This window comes from Vespula pensylvanica, chromosome 2 (assembly GCF_014466175.1).
Source record: "Vespula pensylvanica isolate Volc-1 chromosome 2, ASM1446617v1, whole genome shotgun sequence".
Lineage (NCBI taxonomy): Eukaryota > Metazoa > Arthropoda > Insecta > Hymenoptera > Vespidae > Vespula > Vespula pensylvanica.
This window is the reverse complement of record NC_057686.1, coordinates 339,045-361,574: the sequence shown is the minus strand read 5'-3', so window position 1 is coordinate 361,574 and position 22,530 is coordinate 339,045. Positions and strand designations below refer to the sequence as shown.

Below are 22,530 nucleotides of genomic sequence, written 5' to 3'. Positions count from 1 at the left end.
GACGACGACGACGACGACGACGACGACGACGACGACGACGACGACGACGAAAAACAACGACGACGACGACGACGACGACGACGATGGCAATGATGGTAATAATAGTAAAAATGATATTAAAAATCCACTATTTTTATCCAATATATGTTGGAAGTCATGATATATTTACCTGTATGATGTACTATTGCCGTTAATGTATTTGATGAACGCAAAAGATACGAAATATAAGTGAAACATGAATATTCGTTTCGAGTAAACACATTTTACCACATTCGTAAGGGTGTGGCAATAAAAACTACTTTGTAAATTGATTCGATACATCGTTAATCAGAAAATAAGCACGTTCTCAATTATATTGTATCTTTCACGATAAAAGCAAAATAGTGTTATCTAACAAATACTATATATACAAGAATATACATCGTTGATTGGAACTATAGCGAGTAAACAAGTATTCGTACGTTACTTAAAAGCCGAATAACTTTTTAACACGGATACTTGTTTTATTCGCTGTATAAATGAATTCGAGAAACAGTTTGAAAAGTTATCTAAATTCGTGAAGAAATCGTCTTACTTGATAAACCGTCTCGCACCGATCGTTTAAATAAATTTTCAAAATGAGTACTACTTACCGAAAATTTTCATGTAAGACGATAAATACAAAAATCATTTCTTGATTAAAGTATCTTCTCGCTCATTTTCTTTGAATGAAGACGTAGCCAAGTTTTAACGACGCTTCGGTTCTCTTCGTTCGACGACAGAATGAACTTTGACCACTTATAAAATTTGTCGTCGGCACACAACGTATGTACGTAGGTTGTGTGACATTGACATTTGCTACGTCGTTCTGTCATAGTTATAAGATAATCGATTGTCCTGCCACTAATACAGGCAAGATCACAGAAACGATTCTAAGGCTCGTAGTCACGTTGCAACATTTGCATTTTGTCTACTTTCTTCGGCTTATCGCTAAATACAAGTGGATTCCGGATGTTGACTGGCCGACTTTCTAGTTTTTTTCGGTTCCTTCGTCGTTAATTCCTGGGAAGGTCTCCGCGGACTACCCAATGTGACTAAGGCTGAGGCTACCGCTAAGCCAGCACTCTGTCCAGCTGGAGTAAACGGCTCACCACCGGTAGGCAATCTGACTAGCAAGGATAAGACTGCTGCTCTGTTACCGCAACAGGGCTCCAGTGCGATCGGACTAGGTGCATCCTAAATATCGTAACACTGTAAATACTTTCTTCTCGAAAGCTTTCGCATCGATAAACAACGTCACCAACCTTTTTCTTTTTTCGACAATTGTTATATTCACCGTCACCTCTGTCAGCGTCGTTGTCGACGACGTCTCGCCTCTCTATTTCCACGAGTACTTGACTAAACGCCCTGTTGGCCATTTGTTGCATCTCCACGAAAAGTCGTTGTCTTCTTCTATACATGTCATACTTTTGTTTGATCTTCCATAAAATTGCGGCTACTAGAAGTAGGGCAAGGAAACACCTGTGTGGTGGCATATAATCTCTAGTTTACAAGTAAGTACTGCCTGAGACTTACGATAATAGAAAGCGTATGGTCAATTTGGAAAAAAAAAAAAAAAAGAAAGAAACACCAAAGAAAAAAAAAAGCAGAAAAAGAAATAATATTCCCAATGGTATTATCATTTCATCATTCGCATTTTATCATTTATTACGTGCTACGTGACGAAGGTAAAAATTTCGAGATGATTTTAAATTTAAATACTCACGTGCAAAAAGTTATGAAGAATTGTTGCAGATTTAACTTTGAATATTGAGAAAATGAAATCTGAATCCACAACGGTGGCTGAAAGTCATAAACGTATACATAGAACGTTGTTAACGTATTGTTCTCTTCGCTACCAAAATTGTAGTCTGCCTTGCTAAAGCGATGCTTATACATGCTTGTCGTACAATTGGCACCCAAAAGAAGTGGCTTTTCTAGACTGTTTGGTCTTTTAATAGTAACGTTCATCTTTGCGAGGACTGAACAAGTTATAGAAAACTCGGCATCGATATCAGCTTTCGGCGGGGAATTCTTAAAGTTGATCGCTCGATAATGCCGATCTTCTTTTTTACTTAAATTAAAGGTAAATTGATAATCAATAGCCAAGTCGTCTGAAAGCAATAGGAATCAATTTGAAAACATTCGCGCGCGAGAAAAGAAAATACGTACTTATGTATTTGAAGAATTCATCGAGAGAGAGAGAGAGAGAGAGAGAGAGAAGAGGAGGGAGGGAGGGAGGGAGAGAGAGAAAACTTACAAAAACACGATCCTTTGTTCGTAGGATCGCCATAATAAAGACCCGTTATGTCACAACGCTCGCAATGGTCTCCAACGATGCCTTTGGTCGTGCAAAAACATTTACCGGTCTCGCTAGAACACTGCGTGCCTTGATTATTACAGGAGCAAGCTGGAAGATAGATCAAGTACAGAGAGAGGAATACATCCGGAGCTCGAGATTTGGTAAACTCTTTGATTTTATAGAAAAAAGTAATGTATCTTACGTTGACACGTTGCTCCGTTCAAAGGACTTCCGTAATAACCGGGTATGCATTTATCGCAATTCTGTCCGTAAGTTAAATTTCCACACGGTTGAATACAAACGCTGCTGTTTGGAAGACACTTACTATGGCCGTTGCATTGGCAAGCTAAGGCAAAGGTAATAATAATCGTTCCGATCAACGATCAACGATCAAAGAAATAAATTTCGCAAACTCACTTGGACACGTGGTAAAGTACCAATGATCGAGCGAACACGTTTCTAAACTCCTACTGCTTGGACCACGAGCGCCACCAGGCAAACACTGTCCTTTTCCTGTACCGGATCCGTCGTCGCACCACCCGCAACCGGGATCCGATCTACACGCCGAACAAGATAAATAAAAGCTACACCATTCCCTTCCATTTCCAGTAGCACGACACCTTGCCTCGATCGTTGTCCACGCACGACATTGGCCGTACGGGAAACTAGCGGGATATGCATTTTTGTCGACGCACTTTGCTTCGTTCTGACACCAAATGCAATCGAATTCTGTACAATTCCTACAGGAAGTATACTCCGCGCATGAACTTCGACAAGTTTCCATCGTCAAGCGCTGAGCTTGTATGGTTCCATTCAGACTGCTGATCTACAAAGGAGAAATCAAAGAGTGGTGGTATACGAGGGTCCGGGTTAAACGCGCGATTGGTTTAAAGAAGAGAGACTCCTCACCTCGCGCGTCTTAGATTGCGGCTTGCAACGATCCGGACCGTTCGACCAAGACCATATGCAACGCGGATTGCTAGAGCAAGCGTGACAGGTGTGCAATTGCAGACACTCGACGCCAGTGTGCGCGTCGCACTTTTCCAAATCCTTGATAACCTCGGTGGCCGGTGAATTGGCGTTATCCCGACATATTTCGTAGGAACAACTTTTACCGCACCAAACACAATTGTAGGACGTTTGCACGCAAGCGACGCAGTCGGTTAGGAGCTTGCACAATTCCTTATGCGAGGTCATTCCACGCGGCGGCGTGTCGTCCAAGCACCTCATGTACTTTCCATCGTGCATGTCGTCCTCGAGCAACGCATGCCGCGGTATTTTCGTTATCGCAATACACCGACCTGAATGATTGTCCCACACGCACTTTACACCTGTCCTCGCGTTCAGACACTCGTTCTGTTTCATCAAGTGTTCACAATGTCCCGGTGTATACCTGAGCGAACAAAATTGAATTAACGAACGATGATCGTTCGGTACCCTTCGAGGGTTCTTACGTGTAACCTCTAGAAAAAGTATACCTCAACATGTCGGACAGCATCTGACCGTCGAAGCCTCCGTAGATGTACATGGAATCTTCGAAAACGGTCGCGCTGTGCCCGTATCTCGGTAGGTCGGTCATTTCCCTCGGCATGAAGTAATGTTGCCACGTGTCGCAGGTAACGTCGTAAGCGATGGTATCCGCGGAATAACACCTAGCACCGTGCGAGTGCTGAGTGTCGTTGTGCATGTTACCGCCGAAGACGAGCATCAGACCGCCGGAAATAAATACGCCGGTGTGAAAAAATCGGGCCGACGGCGCGGCCGTCAGCAATCTCCACTCGCGGTACTTGGGATGATAGGAGTAGAGTCTGTTCGTCAGAACCTGAGTGCTCTGCGACTCGGACACGTACCCACCGTAGACGTATATCAAATGCGTCAGAGGATCGTAAGAAGAACTATGACCGTAGCCCCCTTTCACGGGGAAGCCTATCGTCTCGACGATTTGCCACTCCCGCGTTCCCAAGTAATACTCCTGGACGGTGTTCAAGTAACCATACTGAGGCGAATAACCAAAGATCACAACCATTTTCTCCTTTTCCCCGTAACTTTGCACGAGATTCGCCGTATGCCCAGCTACCTGTACGAAATTACGATCCGTGTAATTATCCTCCGAGGAAGAGAAAGGAGTAAAAGTGTTCTGCGAAAGAGACGCTTTCTACCTTAAGCGGTCCGCACATCGTCTTGTTGCGACAATGATCGTGCACGGTAACGTTTTCCCAAACTTTAGCCGAGACGTCGAACGCCCAGATCTCGTTGGTGACGGTGGAATTTTGTACGACGCCACCGTACATAAATATCTTGTCTCCGAAGAGTACGCACGAATGAGCGTATCGAGGCGCGGGTAGCTTGCCCTCTACGTGAGGGGTTTCCCAGACGTTACCATTGTAATCGTAAACGTATATCATCTTGGCACGATGAAAACTCTCGCCACCGACCACGTAGAGGGAATCTTTCCAAACGATGGAACAATGACTGGCCGAACCTTCGGGAGAGAAGTCTTTGTAAGCGACGTTCTCCCAAAATCCATGATCTTTCTTTTGACTGCAGTCCACTCCTGAAAGAAGAGAAAAAAAAGAGAAAGAAAGAACGTTTCACGCACGTATACTTTTTAGAGGAGAGTCTTTAACGCAACGATGCGAACGCGATCGTTTACCCTTGTAACCGTGTATGCAGTCGCAGCGACGCTTCAATCTATTGCACTCGCCGTGTAGACGGTGGTGAAAGCAATTATTTGGACACACCGGGACGTCGCAGGCTTTTCCGGTCCATAAGGCATCGCACGCGCACATACCCTCTATACAGACACCGTGGCCAGAACAATCGACGTAGGAATACCTGTCGCATTTGAAAAGAAAAAACTCTCGTTTGACAGCTGCCACGCACGTACGAGATAAGTAAACCTTATTAAGAATACAGCTGTCGATTGACCGTGCACATAATGTAATCATAAGTCAAATATGCTCCATGTACATACATACATACATACATACATATAAATCGGTCGTAAATCAATCTCGATCGAAGTAAAATAAACTCGTTTGAAAAAAGAAAAGCGAATAGTCGAGGATCGCTAGAAATACTGATTTATAATCCAAGCACCGGAACAATAAGACTCTGAGAGACGAGACAATGCATCAATCTGAGATCAAGTGGTAAAGCGTTAACGCGAGATATTCTTCGCAAAGTCCTTCCTCGTTCCGAGAATATAAGATATTTTTCCAAGAATTTTTTTGCGGCGTACGGCGAGACGCCGCTCGGTGACCTTCGCTTCCGAAGATTAATCTAAGGAATTTATGTACACGAGCGAAATAATTGAAGCGATAAGATAAAACGGATAACGCGTCAAATTCATCCCCGACGTAAATATCGATATAAGATATATCGTGTCCGACTTATCTACCGTATCAAATACGACGATAGCGAAAGAATCGAAAACGAATAACTTTTTCGGTTCGTGTCGTCGTGAAACGACCATCTAGGTGTCTCCTCACCTGGTCGGACAGGCATTGATCTTGTAAGTGATATTAAATCCGCTCATGTTGTAGGCAACGTCCGAATAAAAGTGCAACAACGCGCTGCCGGATCGTGCTATTACTTCGGGCACGCGGCGTATGTGATAGCCGTCTTTGTGCATGAGACCACTGAATATCGCGAGTAGAGGTGCCTCGACGCTGTCACCGTCGTAGATGTACAGGTGGTCCCAGCCGCATTCCGTCGCGAACAGCTCCACGTGCATGCGTATCGTGGAATTTGGGCTGCTCTCGATCAACCAGGAACACCTCACGTCCGCCGTGTAGTTGCCGATACCATCGTGAATGCTTCCCGTTGGTTCCGTCAATCTGCAAACAAACGAAAGAGAGTTTAAAATAACCGTTCCATTCCCGAGGTCATTCGTTTCGAAACGAAAAAGGAAAAAGAAAAGAAACGAGAGAAGAGAAAGAAAAACGGCAAGGAAAGGACCAAACGTTTTTCCGATAAGAACACGATCCGCATGCAAGAAAATCAACATATTTTCAATGAAAACCTAGCTAGCTGCCTGCCTACCTACTCGCTTACGTATCTTTCTCTTATTAATCACGTGCGCGAGCAGAAAAGTCGCTTCTCCGAGGAGAAACAGAAATTGCGCGTTCCTCGGAGAACGAAAATACCGACGCGTTATTGTATTTTTTTCGTGCCGCTTTCGCACCGTCGACGACGAACACGTATAATTATCTACAAATTAACTCGATCCGTAAACATCTCGATTTAGTCGGATATAGCCTACATTGTTCTCGCCTTGTCACGCCGTTGATTCGTAATTTTTGATAAATTCGAAATTTCCGAATTAATGACGATCCATTTCACGCAGGTGAATTTTCGCTATCGTACGTCCGATCGCAATTTGAACCTTTTCTCGTCGTTTCGATCTTTTCAAAATATTATCGGTTAATCGACTAATTAAGGAGAACAATAAATTCGGGCATAATTCCTCGGGAAAAAAAAAAAAAGACAAGTGTCTTGGAAAACAACGATATCGTAATTTATGCTCGTTCCCCAGACTTTTCAAAGATGTTGTTTTGTTAAACGGGTTATGACGATGCACCTTCGACGTAACCCGATGAAATTCGTAAGTGCACTTTGGATCGAACGTAAAACGATAAGCGATATGCGCCGGCATAACGCGTGCTTTCTTGCGAATACGAAATAAGTTTGTCGTTAAGAATCGAGCGGAAAAAATAAAATGCCAACGCTGTCCGTGAACTCGTAATTTGCAATCGTAATACGCGACGACGATGAATGCTCGAAGAATGAACCTTTGACGATCGTTTATTCATGGAGGATATCAAGCTCTCGAATAAATAAAACACGAGATACTCTTCGAACGGTATCTGATTAGATCGACAGACTGTTCGTTCTAATAATCGCGGAAGAAGGGATATAAAACGGCCGGAAATAACGCGATAATTCATTTCGTCCTTGACGAAGACGAGCGAGCAAGTATTCCTTCGCTAAACGAGAATAAATTTACGAGGCACCTGCGCTTCTCTCCTACATCATAGAACGTTTTATAAGACGGCAGAGTCCTCGTGGAAAAGGATGCACGCGTTCTCTCGGACGAGGTCGACGACGACGGAATAACAATGTTTTTCTTTGCGAGAACGCAAAGAGCAACGAATACATTCTCGAGATGGTTGAATAAACGATCGAGCGATCATCGTCCACGCGAATTACTTTTCCATTCCAATAACGATCGAAACTCTTGATCGACGTGATAAATATTTATAGCGATCTTTTTAAATCGTTCGGCTTCAACAAAAAAAAAAAAAAAAAAAGAAAGAAAGAAAGAAAAAGAAATCGTATCGGCAAAAAAAAAAAGCAATCGATTGCTCAGAGACCAAGATAATTTCGGTCAACGTTAAAAATTTTCAAAAGCGTATCCCAAAGTACGACTCTACGTAGACGGCGAATGAGTCACAACTGCCTACCGGTTCAACGACCCAGTGGTTTCGTTTCATGTTATATCGTGAAAGAAACGAACGATGCGCGGGAAATCGAGCTGTTAAAGGGAACGAAACTGCGACGTATGTATCTATCTCGCGATGAAAAACAATCCGAGTTAGTTTGCGAGTGATTGCGAAATCAAAAGAGGAGAGATGAAAGAAACGAAAATAAAATGGAATGCTTTAAACGAGGGAGAACGAACATTTTTTTCTCTTCCCGGTTTATCGCAATGATATCGCGCTCGAGTTAGTTTGGACTTGTCGTGATACTTGCTCGGCACTTAACATTTTTACGAGACTTTTATGGATCCCGTTTACGCCAACGGATCTCTCGTCTTCTTCTTCCTATTTATTAATCCGGAAACGAGAAAACATAATTCTCGATCGAATCGTTAAAAGACTTTACCCTTTCGAAACGAATTCCCGCCTAAATCCGTATCTACGTAGAAAGAAGGAGGAGGATGGAGGAGGAGGAGGAGGAGGAGAAGAAGAAGAAGAAGAAGAAGATAATCCTTTTAATAATTGTCACGTTGCCGAGCCTATTCCTAGAGTCACGATCCTTCGAAAGTGTGTCGTTTGAAAGGAGAGCAGGACGTCGACGCCAATGTCCTCGCCGACGAGGAGACTTTTCAAGCGTTCTACGTCACGAGAAAATCCAGGTTACTCGATGTCGTGATACCCGCAAAACCTATTATTTCATTAACTCGCGCGAAATCAAAGTTTTACGTAATGTCGCTTTGTTATTGGATGTATCAATCGTTCGGGGGAGAAAAAAAAGAAGAAAAAAGAGAAGAAGAAGAGAAGAGAGAAGAGAACAGAGGAAGGGGTAAAATAATGAGGGTGAGGATCGTACGATGGCGGAAATTGGTTTTATCTATTACAATCGTATCTAATTAAAAACGATATCAATTATATAATCGCGTCGTATAAATTCGAACGAGATCGAGCTCTGTAACACATCTCGACGATGTACGATATACCTGTACGTATATATACCCGTTTACGACTTATAGCGATAAAGAAGAGACTTCGCGAGGGAAGTGACATTTTGGAATGCTTTCCAATTTCGCCAGGCAACACTCGCGGCTCTTTCAAACGTGCATACATATGTTCGTACTAAGCGTGGGCTATTCGAGAAGGTGACGACGTATACCAATAGAAATGCGAAACCACGAGAGATTAAATCCCAGGTGGAACAAACGCGAACGATCGGAATTATTTCGGAAGTCCAAGGATCCGGTTTATAAGAGGCGAATCTTGTTCTCTGAAAGAAAGAAAGAAAGAAAGAAAGAAAGAAATAGGAAAAAGAAAAAGCAAAAAAACAAACGGGTGAAAAAATCAAGATAAGCTCCGTAGAGCTATACCTACTCGTTTCTACGCGCGTGCTTGTTCCGGCTTGCCTGGTCTGTATAATAGATAACATCGTGAATCTGTCTTTCCTAAATATTTCACGGAAGAACAGGACTTGTATACGATATCGATTCGAATCGGGTACGAGTCAAGAAATAAAATATAAAAGCTCGTATACATTATTTAATGACCCGAATTATGCGTCCTTACACGCGCTCATATATAGGCACGTAGATAAAATTGAAAAAAAAAAAAAGAAAAAAAGAGAGAAAGAAAGGAAAAATAACAAACAGTGTTCCTTTTTTCTCTTGTTTTTTTTTTTTGTCAGCTCTTTAATACTTATCAACGCGTTATATCGTGTCCTCGCGTGATAGCTCGTAATTCTTTTTCGTTCGAGATATTTATAAAACCGTTTCGCTAATACGACTAAAAAGGATTTTTCAAATAATCATTTTCTACTCGACGCATAGGTACGCGGCTTATCGCGTTCTCGCGTTCCCTCCCGCGTTCCCTTATCCTTTCGCATCGAAAGAAAATTCGCAAGATCGTACGACTTTTCTTACTATAAAACGACCTTCGTACCGCCTCTCTCTTTTTTTTTTCTTTTTTTCTTTCGACGACGAACTGTGACAATAATAAGAAATTTTACGATCGCGTAGGACGGCCGGAACCATGTTAAAAATATAATATATCTGTAAATTTGAGATAATTTCATGGTAAGAATCGAGAATCTCGATTCGCCGCGAGAGATCGAAACGGAAGAGAGATTTCTTGGAAGATAATGAAAGATAAAGGTATGGGAAGAATTCTGTTAAAAAATTCTTCCTCTCTCGAGATACATAGGTAGACGTCGTTAGAGCCGACGCGGAGCCGAGTTTTCGATTACGCGCCGTGCCGATCAATCACCGTCGAACGAAATGTCACCGAGTCACGATCGTAAGCTTGGATTAACTCGTAAAAGATGTAAAGAAAATCAAGTAATATGGTCCTTTTTGCGTCGGCATAAGCCTCGAAAATAGGCACCGTCGGCGTTGAAGCATCGATGAAAATCATTTATCGAATTTAAAAGTTTGATTAGAAAATGAAATTATCGCGCTTCGAAAGGATAAATTAGCTACGTCAAAAAGAGAAAATGGGTGAAAAAGACGGAGGATTCGGCGTGAAAGTTTCGAAGAAACTTATTTAAATCAAACGCGCGAATACGATCGAGAGTTTCGCCGAGACAACGCTTTTCGTTTCGTTCCGGCGACCGATGAAATTCGTCTCGGCGCGACCGACTTCATAGAAATTGGATTTTCAACGCGTCGCATAGACGATCCTTGACAGCGACCGAAACCGTATTCTCCCTGTCAACTTTAAAACCGTACGATCGATCGACGCCCGATCTTATCTAATCTCGACTTTGCAAAGAGTTCGTATTTGCTCGTTCGGTTTAAGCCTCGTTACCTAGTCATTTTCATGCGCCGTGAGAAGGCGATTCGTTCGTTCGCGATAATTACTTTACGCATTTTTATTACGATAAGACCTATCTCAACCTGCGCTCGAGCGACTCGACTTTTATTGCTCGGATACGAAGTCATGATCGACGAGTTTTCACGAATTTCATAAGAGAGAGGGAGAGACGCGTGTATTATCCGCATAAAATGTAGATTGCAAAAAAGAAAAGTAGACGAGATTAAGAGGGAGAGAGAGAGAGAGAGAGAGAGAGAGAGAAAGGCGAAAGACAAGCACGACGTGTCATTAATTCTCTCCGTGCGCAGCTCTCCAACGCGTGGTAATTTCGCGAATACACGTTCCATTCCCACGAACAGCGACTGCGTAGATTTCGTTCGTCGGCGACAAAATTTCGCGTCTTGGTTTTTCTACGTTTTGCTTATGTACGCACGTAAGGGGTTAACCGATCGAAACGAGTAAGTCGAACAGAACAGAACAGAACGGAACGGAACAAGTGGAATCGATAATTTCCAAGCCTCGCGACAAACCAACCGAAACGTCCTATCTACGTACGAAGGGAATTGTACCGGTAGTTGGCAACTAACTGGCTCTCAACTTATTCGAACGCATGGAGTAGGAGATCGATCGATCGACGGACCGTAAGAAGATAGAAAAAAGGGCGGTAAAACGTAGCTTTTCGAATTTCGCGCCTTTTTCGTGTCGTACCAGTAACATGGCGTTTACTGCGAATAATTGCGTACGCGTAGCAAGGACTGCTAGGAGAAATAAATTTTTATGCGAGAGAGAGAGAGAGAGAGAGAGAGATGGACGAACCGGATGAATCGAGTCGACGATCGAAAAAGTTTCCGGCAGCGAGCGTTTCGCGCGGTCACTGTCACCGGCGTACCGACATTCCCGGCGTCGAGGATGGCAACCGACGGTTGTCCAGACAACGACCGACGATCTCCCTCTCTATCTCTCTACCCCCTAATTTCCTCCCACTCGAGAGGCATGGCCTGAAAAACGCACGCATGCACGAGACACGCACGAGAGCGATTAAAGCGGAGTATCGCGAGAGAACGTGTCGCGAGTTTATTTACGGCGTCTAACGCGATATAAATTAAGGGAGAGAGAGAGAGAAAGAGAGACGCTCCAAAAGTATCCGGCAAACGATCGAACGAAGAGGTAGGAGAAGGACGCAGCGAAGAAGAGCCAGAACACTCCAGGGAGTCCCGTTTTGTGCACTTGACACGTAGCGACACGTAGACGGCGTTGCCCAGAGTGAGTGAGTGAGTGAGTGAGTGAGTGAGAGAGAGAGAGAGAGAGAGAGAGAGAGAGAGAGAGGGAGGGAGGGAGGGAGGGAGAGAGAGAGAGAGAGGGCGAACGTGAAAAAGGAAAACCGCGGAATGCAGGAGTTCGCTCGGAGATTAAAGGCGCGTCCCGAAGGACCGACGGAATAAAAAAAAATAACGTCTAACGATATCGACAGAGATATCGTCGAGAAGGAAAGAGGTGACTCTTACCTGACTTTGCCACCGCAGAATTGGCAAGCCGAACCCTGCCATCCCTCGCGACACAAACAAGTACCATTGACGCAATCCCCGTTGATGCAGCTCTCGCTGTCGCAGCTCGGTTCCGTCGTCGTCGTCGTCGAGGAGGAGGAGGAGGCCGCCGTAAGGTGCAGGAGCCAACAGCAGAGCAACGCCGCCCACCAGAGCGGAGGCAAGCATGGCAACGTGATCGCACCGCACTCTTGAAAGCGTGTCAGCTCTACTTGCCGTGAGGGCCGACGACGTTTCCGACGGTACTTTGACTTATACAGAAACAAAAACATCTGCACGATCTCTGCCATTTTGGTAGGCTTCCATGTCAGAGACAATGGCCGACGACGACGCACCGAAGAAGAAGAAGACACATACGGAAGAGGAACGCGCTTTCGCCTCTTTCGAGCGCGACGGTTAACCGTTACTGGCACACTCGTCGTCCCTCGATCGTTCTTGCCTTCTCTGGGTCTCGCGCGCTGCTTCTCCGCCGCTCACGATCCCTCTTTTCCGCTCGCGCCGCCCTTCCACTTTCGCACGGTGGTGCTGTCTGTGCATGCTGTGTCTTCGAACGACGACGGCGGCTCCCCTTCGCCGGCCCTCGATCGCGAGCGTCCTCTGCAAACTCCGAACTTAGCCGAACGATACCGAACCTTTCCGACCGTATCTCCTTCCGTCACCCGGAACTTCACCCGCCATTTTTTCAATCCGAGCGTTCGCCGACTTTTCCCCCAAAAATCCTCAAACTCCGTCGTACCATGTTGCTTCCACCAATTTTCTACGCATACGCTTATTATCTCGCACTCGCGTACGTCTTCGTCGCTCGACCGATATCCCTTTCTTACGCGCGCGACCTCGTCTAACCTCGTCGTCGACGCGTCTCGATCCGAAATAACCTAAAACGTCCTCGTCTCTGCGACGGATCCGATCGAGCTACGACGTATAAATTATTGAGAAATACGACTCTAAGGTGAACGTTATCGATCGAGCGAGCAGTTTTTCTCCTAGGCCGTCGAACGCGTCGCGTACGTCCGAAAGAAAAATTCTTACTGACTGATCGGCAAACTTCGCGAACGTTCGTACCGATGATATCGAGAGACCATTGGACCGATCTCCGACGTGCCTCTCCGTGACATTTTACGGAAATAAATGACGTCACGCGTATAGTCAACAACGCGCTGGCTCCGATACGATTCCGAGTAGCGGCACGCAGTAACGAAAGGAACGTCGTTCGAACGCGTCTTTTCCTCGACGCTTTTACCGCTTCTGTAAACAACAGGCTTATCGCTATCGTACTTACGACGCATCAATTGCTTTTCGTAACCAACTTTTCACTAATCGATTATCGTCGTATCCGAAAAAAGGAAAGAGCGCTTTCGTTATAAAAATTAGCGCGATAACGGATTCTCGATACTCCGAAGCATATGTTTTTTCACGAAGAATGTCGAACGTTTAGCGTAAGTTCATTTTTATCGTATCGCGTCGACTTTTGCGTGATGCGGTAGCGATGCTAAGTAAGTACGCGTGTAACGTACGCACGCGTATTTAAATTAACATCGCATGGATATGCGTTCGTATGGATATGCGTGCGTGAAACGAACAGTACAAAGTTGCGAAGAACAAAAAAAAAGAATGTAGTAACGTGAGCGTGTAAACAAAAATTTATCGGCAATCGTTTCGTCATATCTTTCGGCACATCTTCGTCTAAATTTGTTCTCTAGAAATTTGATCTAAATTTTATCGGTTTACTTCTTCTTTTCTTCTTCTTCTGCTTCTTCTTTTCGTTTTTTCTTCCAAAATTCATCGATATCCTTCGAAAATAATGTCTGCGCGTGCAATTGCTTCTCTTTGCCGTTGAAAAATGCCTGAAAGATCGATCGGTCTTTTGTTAGTTCGTAAAACACGTCGGGAGGAATAGGAAGAATTATCGTAACTTACCTGATCTAAAAATGGCAGGAAAAAGGAAAGGTAAAAAGGGCAAGAAAGGAAAGAAAGAATCGAGAATAATCGACGAGTATCAACTCCGTCGCGATTTAAGAGGGAAAGCGATGGATGATATGGACGAAGAAATTGGAGAAAAACTACCCAAAGAAGGAGCCGAGGAAGTTTCTCCAGAAATTAAAATCGGTGGTATAGAGGGGTAAGTTTTCTGAACGAGATTGATAACGCATTTGCGATACGAATGAAACGTTTTTCGAAGAGTAATCTTTGAACGTTGTAATCGATATCTATCGAAATAGATAAGGAGGATTACAAAGACGAAGCAAAAGGAGATATCAAAGTACATATACTTGCTTACTTTTCGTTTGTAGAGGAGGTACGTATTCGACGCTTGTAATACTCAATCGCAAAGGAGAAAAATTGATAGAAGTTAAGGGCCCCGGCACCAATCATTGGGTAATTATGTTCGTTGTATACTCGGAGACCTGAAAATAATCCTCGAATCGGTAAAGTATGAGATCAGTAAATTCAACGTTACGAATGAAAATTAGGTTCTGGGGATGGAGGAAACGGCCGCTAGGATTAACTCGATGATCGAACATAGCAAAGAATTGTTAAACATACCCAAAACGATTCCCTTGGACTGCGTGGTATTTATCTTACGCATAGCACAAACGATCGAAAAATATGCACTTGATTCGATAAACTTGTAGGGTCTGAGCTTGAGCGGTTGCGAGGAAGAGACTACCAATAATCTTCTAACTAGTACGCTTCTAAACGAATATCCAGATGCTGCTAAAGATTATTTCGTTAGTTCCGACACGCTGGGTAGTCTCAGAACTGGTTTGGAAAACGGTGGGATCGTACTGATCGCTGGAACGGGAAGCAATGCTCTACTGATCAATCCGGATGGGAAAACTCACGGATGCGGTGGATGGGGTTATATGATGGGAGACGAAGGCAGCGGTAAAGATATAAAACGAAATTAATGCATTTTCTAAATGTTCATACGCGCGATGTTATGAAGAGAATTGATTTCTTATTCGAAGCATATTGGATCGCGCACCGAGCCTGCAAATACGTTTTCGACGACATTGACGACCTAGCGAAATCTCCTCATCCCATTTCTTATATCTGGCCGGCGATGAGAGACTTTTTCCAAGTGAAAGACAGAACAGACATGTTACCGTATTTGTATTCGAATTTCGACAAGAGTAAATTCTCTATGTTCGCTAAAGAAATCGCGTTGGGTTGCGAGAAAAATGATCCTCTTTGCCTTGCCATCTTCGAAGAGAACGGTCGACTTCTCGCTCGGCACATTGTGGCGCTTTTCAAGAAAGCTCATAACGTGAGTTTCGACCAACTAAAATATCCTAGATCAAATTCTACCGTTAGTCGGATGCACGAGCACGCATATACCGTCTTATTTTTTAGGATCTTAAACTATGTTATGGCGGTCTTCAAGTGATATGCGTCGGATCCGTTTGGAAATCGTGGAAATTCATGATGGAGGGTTTCATGGACGAGATTCACAGTGGATTGGTCATCGATGAACTTAGTCTTCTCAATTTAACGGCCACGTCCGCTTTGGGATCGGCCTATCTAGCTGCTGAAAAAATTAATTGCCCTTTCGTTAAGCCTTACAAAGAAAACGTGCAAGTCTTTTTCCATTATAAGCGCGATAATTATGGTAAAATTGAAAATGAACGACAAAGTCAAATAACACAATGCGTAAGAAACGATAGAAATGAAAATATTGAACTACTTAAAAATGTTTGTTAGATTAGGATATTTAATATTTCTCTTCGAGATAATTGAAGATTACATCGATACGAACTAATGATACCTATCGAACGGCTTCTGAAAGAGTGCGATATTTCTAAAGTTCTAACGATCATGCAAAATGAATAATGTAACTGTCATACAAAATGAATAAAACATTTTAATACGAACTTATCTCTCCGATCGTTTTATCGTTTGATAGAAATTTACGATAACGATAATTATTTACCTAATAGCGATTGTAATTTAAAAGTATAAAAAAAAATTCAGTTTAAAAAATTGAAGTACGATTTGGACGTGGCATCAAGAAATGCAGCTTTTAAAACGTACAAAATTGAAATGTCCTTTTTAACCTATATTTGATTTCCTTCGAAATTTCGTAACTTTGAAAACTTTTAAAAGGAAATGGGAATAAAAAAACTTTGGGATAACTTTTGGGAATGCATATATTACGCAGCTGCAGTTATCGTTAAGATCATATTTTATTTTATTATTTTTCTCCTCAGTTTAATATTCTTTATCGCGTCCACGACTGCAACTGTATTTTTTATCCTATATCTTCTCGGATATGTATCGACAGAAAACGAAGAACATAGACGATCGTAGATGAACTAACTGAAAAAAGAAACAGGTATGTATCATATATAATATGTGTGTGCGTGCGTGCGTGTCTCTGTGTGTATACACATAAATCCACACACATGTATACCACTACATACGTAACGCATAGGTCGCGTAAATAATAATTTACTTTACTTTGAAAAATAATTTCCTTCGAGTTGGAATATTTGTCACTTAAGTCTTTATACAAATTTTTCAGAGAGACTTCTTAAAAATTCCACGTAAAAACATTTTAGCTTATAAATATGAAAAAATACGATGAAAAGAAACAATTTTTACCGAGAAGAAAAAGTTATTCTTCGTTGCGCTGCGCAGTCTTAAAAACGCATAAGTAAATGGCTGAAATACAAGGAATTGTACAGGCTAATATGTTTGAAGGCGCTATTCGCAATTATCGCGAATTTTTTTAAATTACTATAAGCATGCGACGCAAACATACTTGAAATAAGCATAAGCGCGATACTTGAAATAACATCAACAATAATATTGTATGAAAAATATATTCATGTAAGCGTATCACAATATCTCGTGTACATTACAACATTTATAACTTGTACACATATCATTTAAATTATAACTCTTCTCTTTGTTTTTTCAAAGTTTTACAATTCCTTTCTTACTTTCATTCTTATACCAAGGACTGAGTTCAAACCATTTTATTCTTTTTCTCTTAACTGCATAGCAGCAACATCATAACTGAACATATAGAATCAGCTATTTATGAACACAGGTCTTGGTAAATGTCACAATACTCATATCAAATATAAATTTCTAGTTTCTTTCTTTTTCTTTTTTTTTTTTTTTTTTGCATTAAAATTCATATAAAGAATCGATGATGAACTAATCTGTACATAATTACATAAGAATATCTCATTTCTGTTCGATCTTCTAGATACATATTTTAAAGTAGTCGTTTCCTTCTATATATATATATATATATATATTTATAACAACTTATAGATTCCGATATAAGGAGAATAATTTTATGAAATAAAATCATTTTCAATGTTTCATGATTATTTTTAGTTTTTCAAAGCCGTTCATTGTTTAAAATATAATTTATATATTTAGTACCATACTCTTACACATTATCCTACATTAACGACAAATTTGTCATATTAAATGACATTAAATATCTAGTTTCTTCAAAATACATAGAAATTTAAATTATTTCGTGTGATAACCGGCATATCGCATGATCGCTTACTTTCTACAACACATTTAGAAAAACTCGATCCTTTATACATTTATAAAGATGCGTCTATATGCTATTTTTTCTTGCATTTTCTTTTTCTTTTTTCTTATTTTTTTTTTTTTTTTTTTTTTTTTTTTTTTTTTTTTTTTGAAGTATTGGAAATTTAGTTTTTACAGAATTTGCACGGCTCAAATTTTCTGCTTTAACGCAAATAAATTTTTTGTATGTAATTAAATGTTTCAATCGCGATTATGCACAATGTCCAAGATTGGAATTTTCAAAGCAACATTAATTATCGAAAATATTGTAATTTCGTTTATATCGGCTATATAAAAAAAACATTAATCGATATATCTTCTTGTTAGTTTAAAAAAATAATTTAGATAAATAAAATATTGTCATTGAATATGTCATAAGATACATTCACTTGTGCTTAAAATTTTATTACATTTCTGATGATGTCATCCTGTTAAGTGACTAGCCAAAGTAATGCTTCCCTACATTGTTACATTCGTCTTGTTTCATTCTTTGAATGTAATTGAACTTAACACTATGTAATACGTTTAAAGCAGTTGGTTGCATATTTCTCAAAAATATGTGAGCATTGTATTTTTAACAAAGAACATTGCACTCTTCTCGATATAATAATAATAATAATAGTAGTAATAGTAATAATAATAATAATAATGTTATAATGTAATAAAAAAAAAAAAAAATTATTTATGGTCATAACCAGTTTAATAAGAATGACACCTACTCAATTTGATCACAGTATTTTCATATAAGGCTTCATTAAGAATTGATATAGAATTATCTATTTTCTATTTCTCTGATAATAAGCTATGAGGTAAGAATCAGTAAAAGTATGCAAGATGTTAATATCAGTGCTTTAAGTCGAATATTTCTATAAGTAATGGCTCTACGCTAGATGGATTTACATTTAAATAAACGTTGACAACCTCGTCATTCAATCTATGGAGTTCAGAAATCTTTTGAATTAATTTTAAAAAAGTGGACTTAGCTTCACAACCTGGATAAACGCTTTCCAAGTATCGTCTCAGAAGGTAATAGTACGAATTCTGTAAATCGAAAATAAGTGAAAGGTAGAATGTTATAAAATTGTTTAGTTTGATTAGCAGCTGTCTGATTAGATTTAAATATGCATTTACTCACTTGCTCCAACTTAATAACATCGCTGTGTACAACTTTTGGTCTATCGGGTGTGAACAGAGCAATTGCGCTTAGAATTAAAATTATATTTTCATCTCTCCATCGTGGATCGAACGTTCTAACAAATTTCGCATGTTCGGCATACAAATTACCTTTCGCTTCCTTTAAAACGTCAACCTTTATATTTGACATTCTTTCTTGGCTATGAGGTATTTTCCACATATCTTTATCTGGATCGTAATTAAGTGCCGATCTTAGAATCATCATTTCTGTACATCCTCCTTTCAAAAGAGCTAATTGGTCTTCCTGGCACATATTTTTAAAAGCATTCATCTTTTTGGACATTTTTATAAGACGTCGTATTGCTATAGCCGTTAAATTGATAACATCCAACAGCATAGGATCGGATTGTCCGAAACTTCCCTACGAAATAAATTATTTAACGATTAAACGGAGATTGCTGTACGCTGGGAATCGTCAAAGAATAATTCAATTTTAATATCCAATAACGAATTACTTTAAATTTGCATTCTTCTCCAACTAAGTTTGTTATATCATCATCTAATGGAGCTAATAGCGCTTTATTAGCTACTATTAATTCATTTAGCTTAGCTCTTTCAGCATCGTTTAGTTCTCTGGTGCTTTGATTCCCACCAAGAGCAGAATATGCTGAAAATTCCAATTTAATAGCTTCACACAATATCGATTCGATCGAATTGGCAGCAATTGGTATTCTAAAAGATATTTTATACATTGTTAACACACACTTGCGCAATATCTTTCGAAAATAATTAAAACAATACTTATCCACCTTTGAACGTCTTGAAGTACATCTTTAGTAACGTCGGCTGTCGTTTTATTCATACTCGGATCTGTATCTTTATTTCTATAATTTTCAGTATTTTTATACGTTATCAGATCCGTCAAGATGGGATTTTCCACGTGACTTTGTTTGCCCTTGTATTGCTGTTTACTCGTAGCAACAGAAACGTGCTCTTCCATCGTGTCTTCCTCTGGTCGAGAACTTAAACGATCCATAGGATCTGCATCGTTATTATCGATACTATTCTCTTTAAAAAATTGTGAGATTTGCGGATCCGCCGCTAATCTATTAACCATTACCGGATCCGTCATAATCTTCAAAATTAAATTTCGATCTTGAAATATTTTTGCAACTAGATGCGGATTGTTGACAAATTTCATAACCAGTCCTGGATTTTGCGTAAATTTATTAACTAAATCGTTCCCTTTGGGACACATTTCTTTCGGCCTCTGACACGCTGTAGTTTCTTCGGTAAAGGTTTGTACATTGGTATGAGAAATGGGACTTAAATTCAATTGCGTAGCTTCCACATTCGAAGTGCAGTCGATGAAGGTGGAGGGACCACTTTCGGGGCTCTGTTCGTACTTGCAATAACTCGTCGTACTGTCTTCGTACTCGTGCGTATAGCGTGGCGATTGATTGCTCGAATTACCAAAATTAGAATCAAATTCTAACAAATTTTGGTCAAATTTTCGTGAATTTATAGACATATTTTTGTCATTTCCTGCAGACTGCGATGCAAGATCAAATTCAGTAAACCTCGTTCGACCTTGTATCGGCGAATGAGATGTAATTCTTCTGGAGTCTGCGTCGGTGTTAGGTTCTTCGTACTGCGAGATTAGCTCGTATTTAACAAAATTACATTTAGTACTATAAGACTCTTTTAGCATATCTAAAGTTTTAGATCCTGTTATGTTCCCACTCTCCGGAGGGCTGGATGGACTTGGAACGCTAGCCGCAGTAACCGGGCTCATATTCTCCATAGGATTTTGCCTACCTGCGTCCAAATCCGCGTACTTTTTATCCGACTCCCAAAAGTACGTATCTGATACGGTAGATGCGACTGAATTCACCGACATTGCCGTATCCTCGAAGGTACAATCTTCCACGCAATCCTTCTTAATTTTGGACGCTTTAACGTTATCCGACTGAGGCCGCTTCTTTGCGCGATTCTGTTCGATCTTCTGACGCTTCAAAACCTTGTCTTCTTCGGACATGATGTATTCCTTACGCATACCGATACTGAAACACTTATCCAAGCGGCATTTTTGACAAAAGCGTCTAGTCACTGGGGTGATGCTACAGTTTTCTGTAAAAGGACACCGGAAATCCTATAAGAAAAAGAAAAAAGAAAGAAAGTGAAAACGGCATTGGGAGGCAATGCGTAGACAAGAAAGCAGATAGTATCGACGGAACGTTAAACGATCATTAATACGTAATAAGATAAAGTCGATTGAATCTGAAGTTCGTCACCTTATTTTTAAGAGCGTTTCTCCTGAAGAAGGCCTTACAACTTTCACAGGAGACCGCGTTGAAATTGTATCCCAAGGCGCGATCGCCGCAAACACCGCATATCTTGTTGGCTTCTCTCGCCGGTTGTTCATCTTCCATTTCTCGAGAATGCACGGTTTACCAAGCGATTAGCACCTCTTATCTAACGCACCATTATCCCTGCTTGAAATAGCGTTTTTCTCACTGGCTGATTCATGTCAAACATGATACATTATATTTGTTATTGTCGCGTAACTACGTCGACGACAATCCTACTCGTCTACTTTCTTCAGGAGCCCGCCAGCATCTTTGCTCCAACGCCCCGGATCTACGAGATGCTGCTTGAAAAGCTTTAAGTGATAAACCAAATAAAGTGCTCAATTGGTAGTCACTTGGGAGTCGTTAACGGGGCGGTGCGCATAAACCTGTCATACACGTATTGCCCAGTTCTCCGCCACTTCGCTTACTTCTCTTTCCCCCTCCCCCGCCCAGGCCGCCACCGCTCATTTTTATCTAGTTTCTCTTTTTTTCAATCGAACGCATCGAACGTGCTTTCGATATTACGCAGCCGTGGTCTACGATATCGGTAAGGTGCATAGGTCATAAGAAAATCTAAGAGCCGAGAGAGGAGACGGCAACGAGTATTTCCTAACGATTATATTTATTGTTATATCGCGTTCGAGTTAATAAAGATTTCTTTATGCCGAAGTTGTGCCTTGCGAGAAAGATTCGTTATTCGAACGGAAACGTACTTTATCCTTTACGTATCTTTTACGACGCGTCCCTAGCTTCTTCCACTTTATCAACCTCCTCTACTTATTTATTTCATATCTTTACGGATGTACGGATATATAGAGGTTATAATCTTTCGAACCTGCTACCGTCAATAAGAGAAAACTTTTCGAGCGTAAGTCAAATTTAATAACATCGATACATTTTCTAGGTTAAATTAAAAAAGTGAAATCGAATTGGTCTATCGAGATGGTGAAAGAACACAAAGTTACGAAACGAATGAGTGCTGACAGCGATCGGAAGGACGAATATTAAATAGGAACGTGAAAGATGGAGTAGCCATATTGTTCTTACGATCGACTCCGTTCGCGATTATTCTCGTTTCGTCTTCGATATGATTCGAAACATATTTATTTGTTCGATCGTATCGATGATCGACCAGAGATTACGATTTTTATTCCAGACTTTCCGTATTTTTAAAAGATTCACCAAATTTTATCGAATGACGTTCCCGTAAAACGATCGTTCGACAATTTCGATAGAGTATCCTTGCGGAGATTAAACACGAGCGTCTTTTCGAAAGGATCTTTTAAAAATCATTATAACGATATACAAGACGTAAGTATACACTTACGGCGATACGTCGATGC

The 22,530-nt window shown here is 40.9% G+C and overlaps 3 protein-coding genes across 6 annotated transcripts; 1 reads left to right on the top strand and 2 right to left on the bottom strand.

Annotated features, from left to right (window-relative positions):
* Positions 1-599: 599 nt before the first annotated feature.
* On the bottom strand, positions 600-12,872 carry LOC122637884 (attractin-like protein 1). 3 transcript variants are annotated; one of them, XM_043830379.1, is made up of 12 exons: positions 12,108-12,872; positions 5,812-6,159; positions 4,974-5,155; positions 4,480-4,874; positions 3,799-4,397; positions 3,230-3,713; positions 2,738-3,146; positions 2,523-2,666; positions 2,279-2,428; positions 1,745-2,132; positions 1,284-1,521; positions 600-1,215 (listed from the first exon to the last, which is right to left on the bottom strand). In XM_043830379.1, exons 1-12 carry the CDS (start codon positions 12,434-12,436, stop codon positions 970-972), a joined length of 3,912 nt encoding a protein of 1,303 aa, XP_043686314.1. In that variant the 5' UTR covers positions 12,437-12,872; the 3' UTR covers positions 600-969. The 3 variants fall into 3 exon arrangements, with proteins under 3 accessions (XP_043686314.1, XP_043686316.1, XP_043686317.1); XM_043830381.1 differs by having other exon boundaries at positions 1,284-1,500; XM_043830382.1 differs by lacking the exons at positions 600-1,215; positions 1,284-1,521 and having other exon boundaries at positions 1,865-2,092.
* A 586-nt stretch (positions 12,873-13,458) lies between these two features.
* On the top strand, positions 13,459-16,018 carry LOC122637893 (N-acetyl-D-glucosamine kinase). 2 transcript variants are annotated; one of them, XM_043830407.1, is made up of 7 exons: positions 13,459-13,582; positions 14,082-14,265; positions 14,438-14,522; positions 14,618-14,716; positions 14,780-15,032; positions 15,116-15,414; positions 15,501-16,018. In XM_043830407.1, the coding sequence occupies exons 2-7, from the start codon at positions 14,174-14,176 to the stop codon at positions 15,846-15,848; spliced, it is 1,176 nt and encodes a 391-aa protein (XP_043686342.1). In that variant the 5' UTR covers positions 13,459-13,582; positions 14,082-14,173; the 3' UTR covers positions 15,849-16,018. The 2 variants fall into 2 exon arrangements, with proteins under 2 accessions (XP_043686342.1, XP_043686341.1); XM_043830406.1 differs by lacking the exon at positions 13,459-13,582 and having other exon boundaries at positions 14,018-14,265.
* A 935-nt stretch (positions 16,019-16,953) lies between these two features.
* LOC122637885 lies at positions 16,954-22,298 on the bottom strand. The gene is made up of 5 exons (XM_043830383.1): positions 21,131-22,298; positions 19,646-20,988; positions 19,352-19,568; positions 18,838-19,257; positions 16,954-18,743 (listed from the first exon to the last, which is right to left on the bottom strand). Exons 1-5 carry the CDS (start codon positions 21,266-21,268, stop codon positions 18,546-18,548), a joined length of 2,316 nt encoding a protein of 771 aa, XP_043686318.1. The 5' UTR covers positions 21,269-22,298; the 3' UTR covers positions 16,954-18,545.
* Positions 22,299-22,530: the final 232 nt, after the last annotated feature.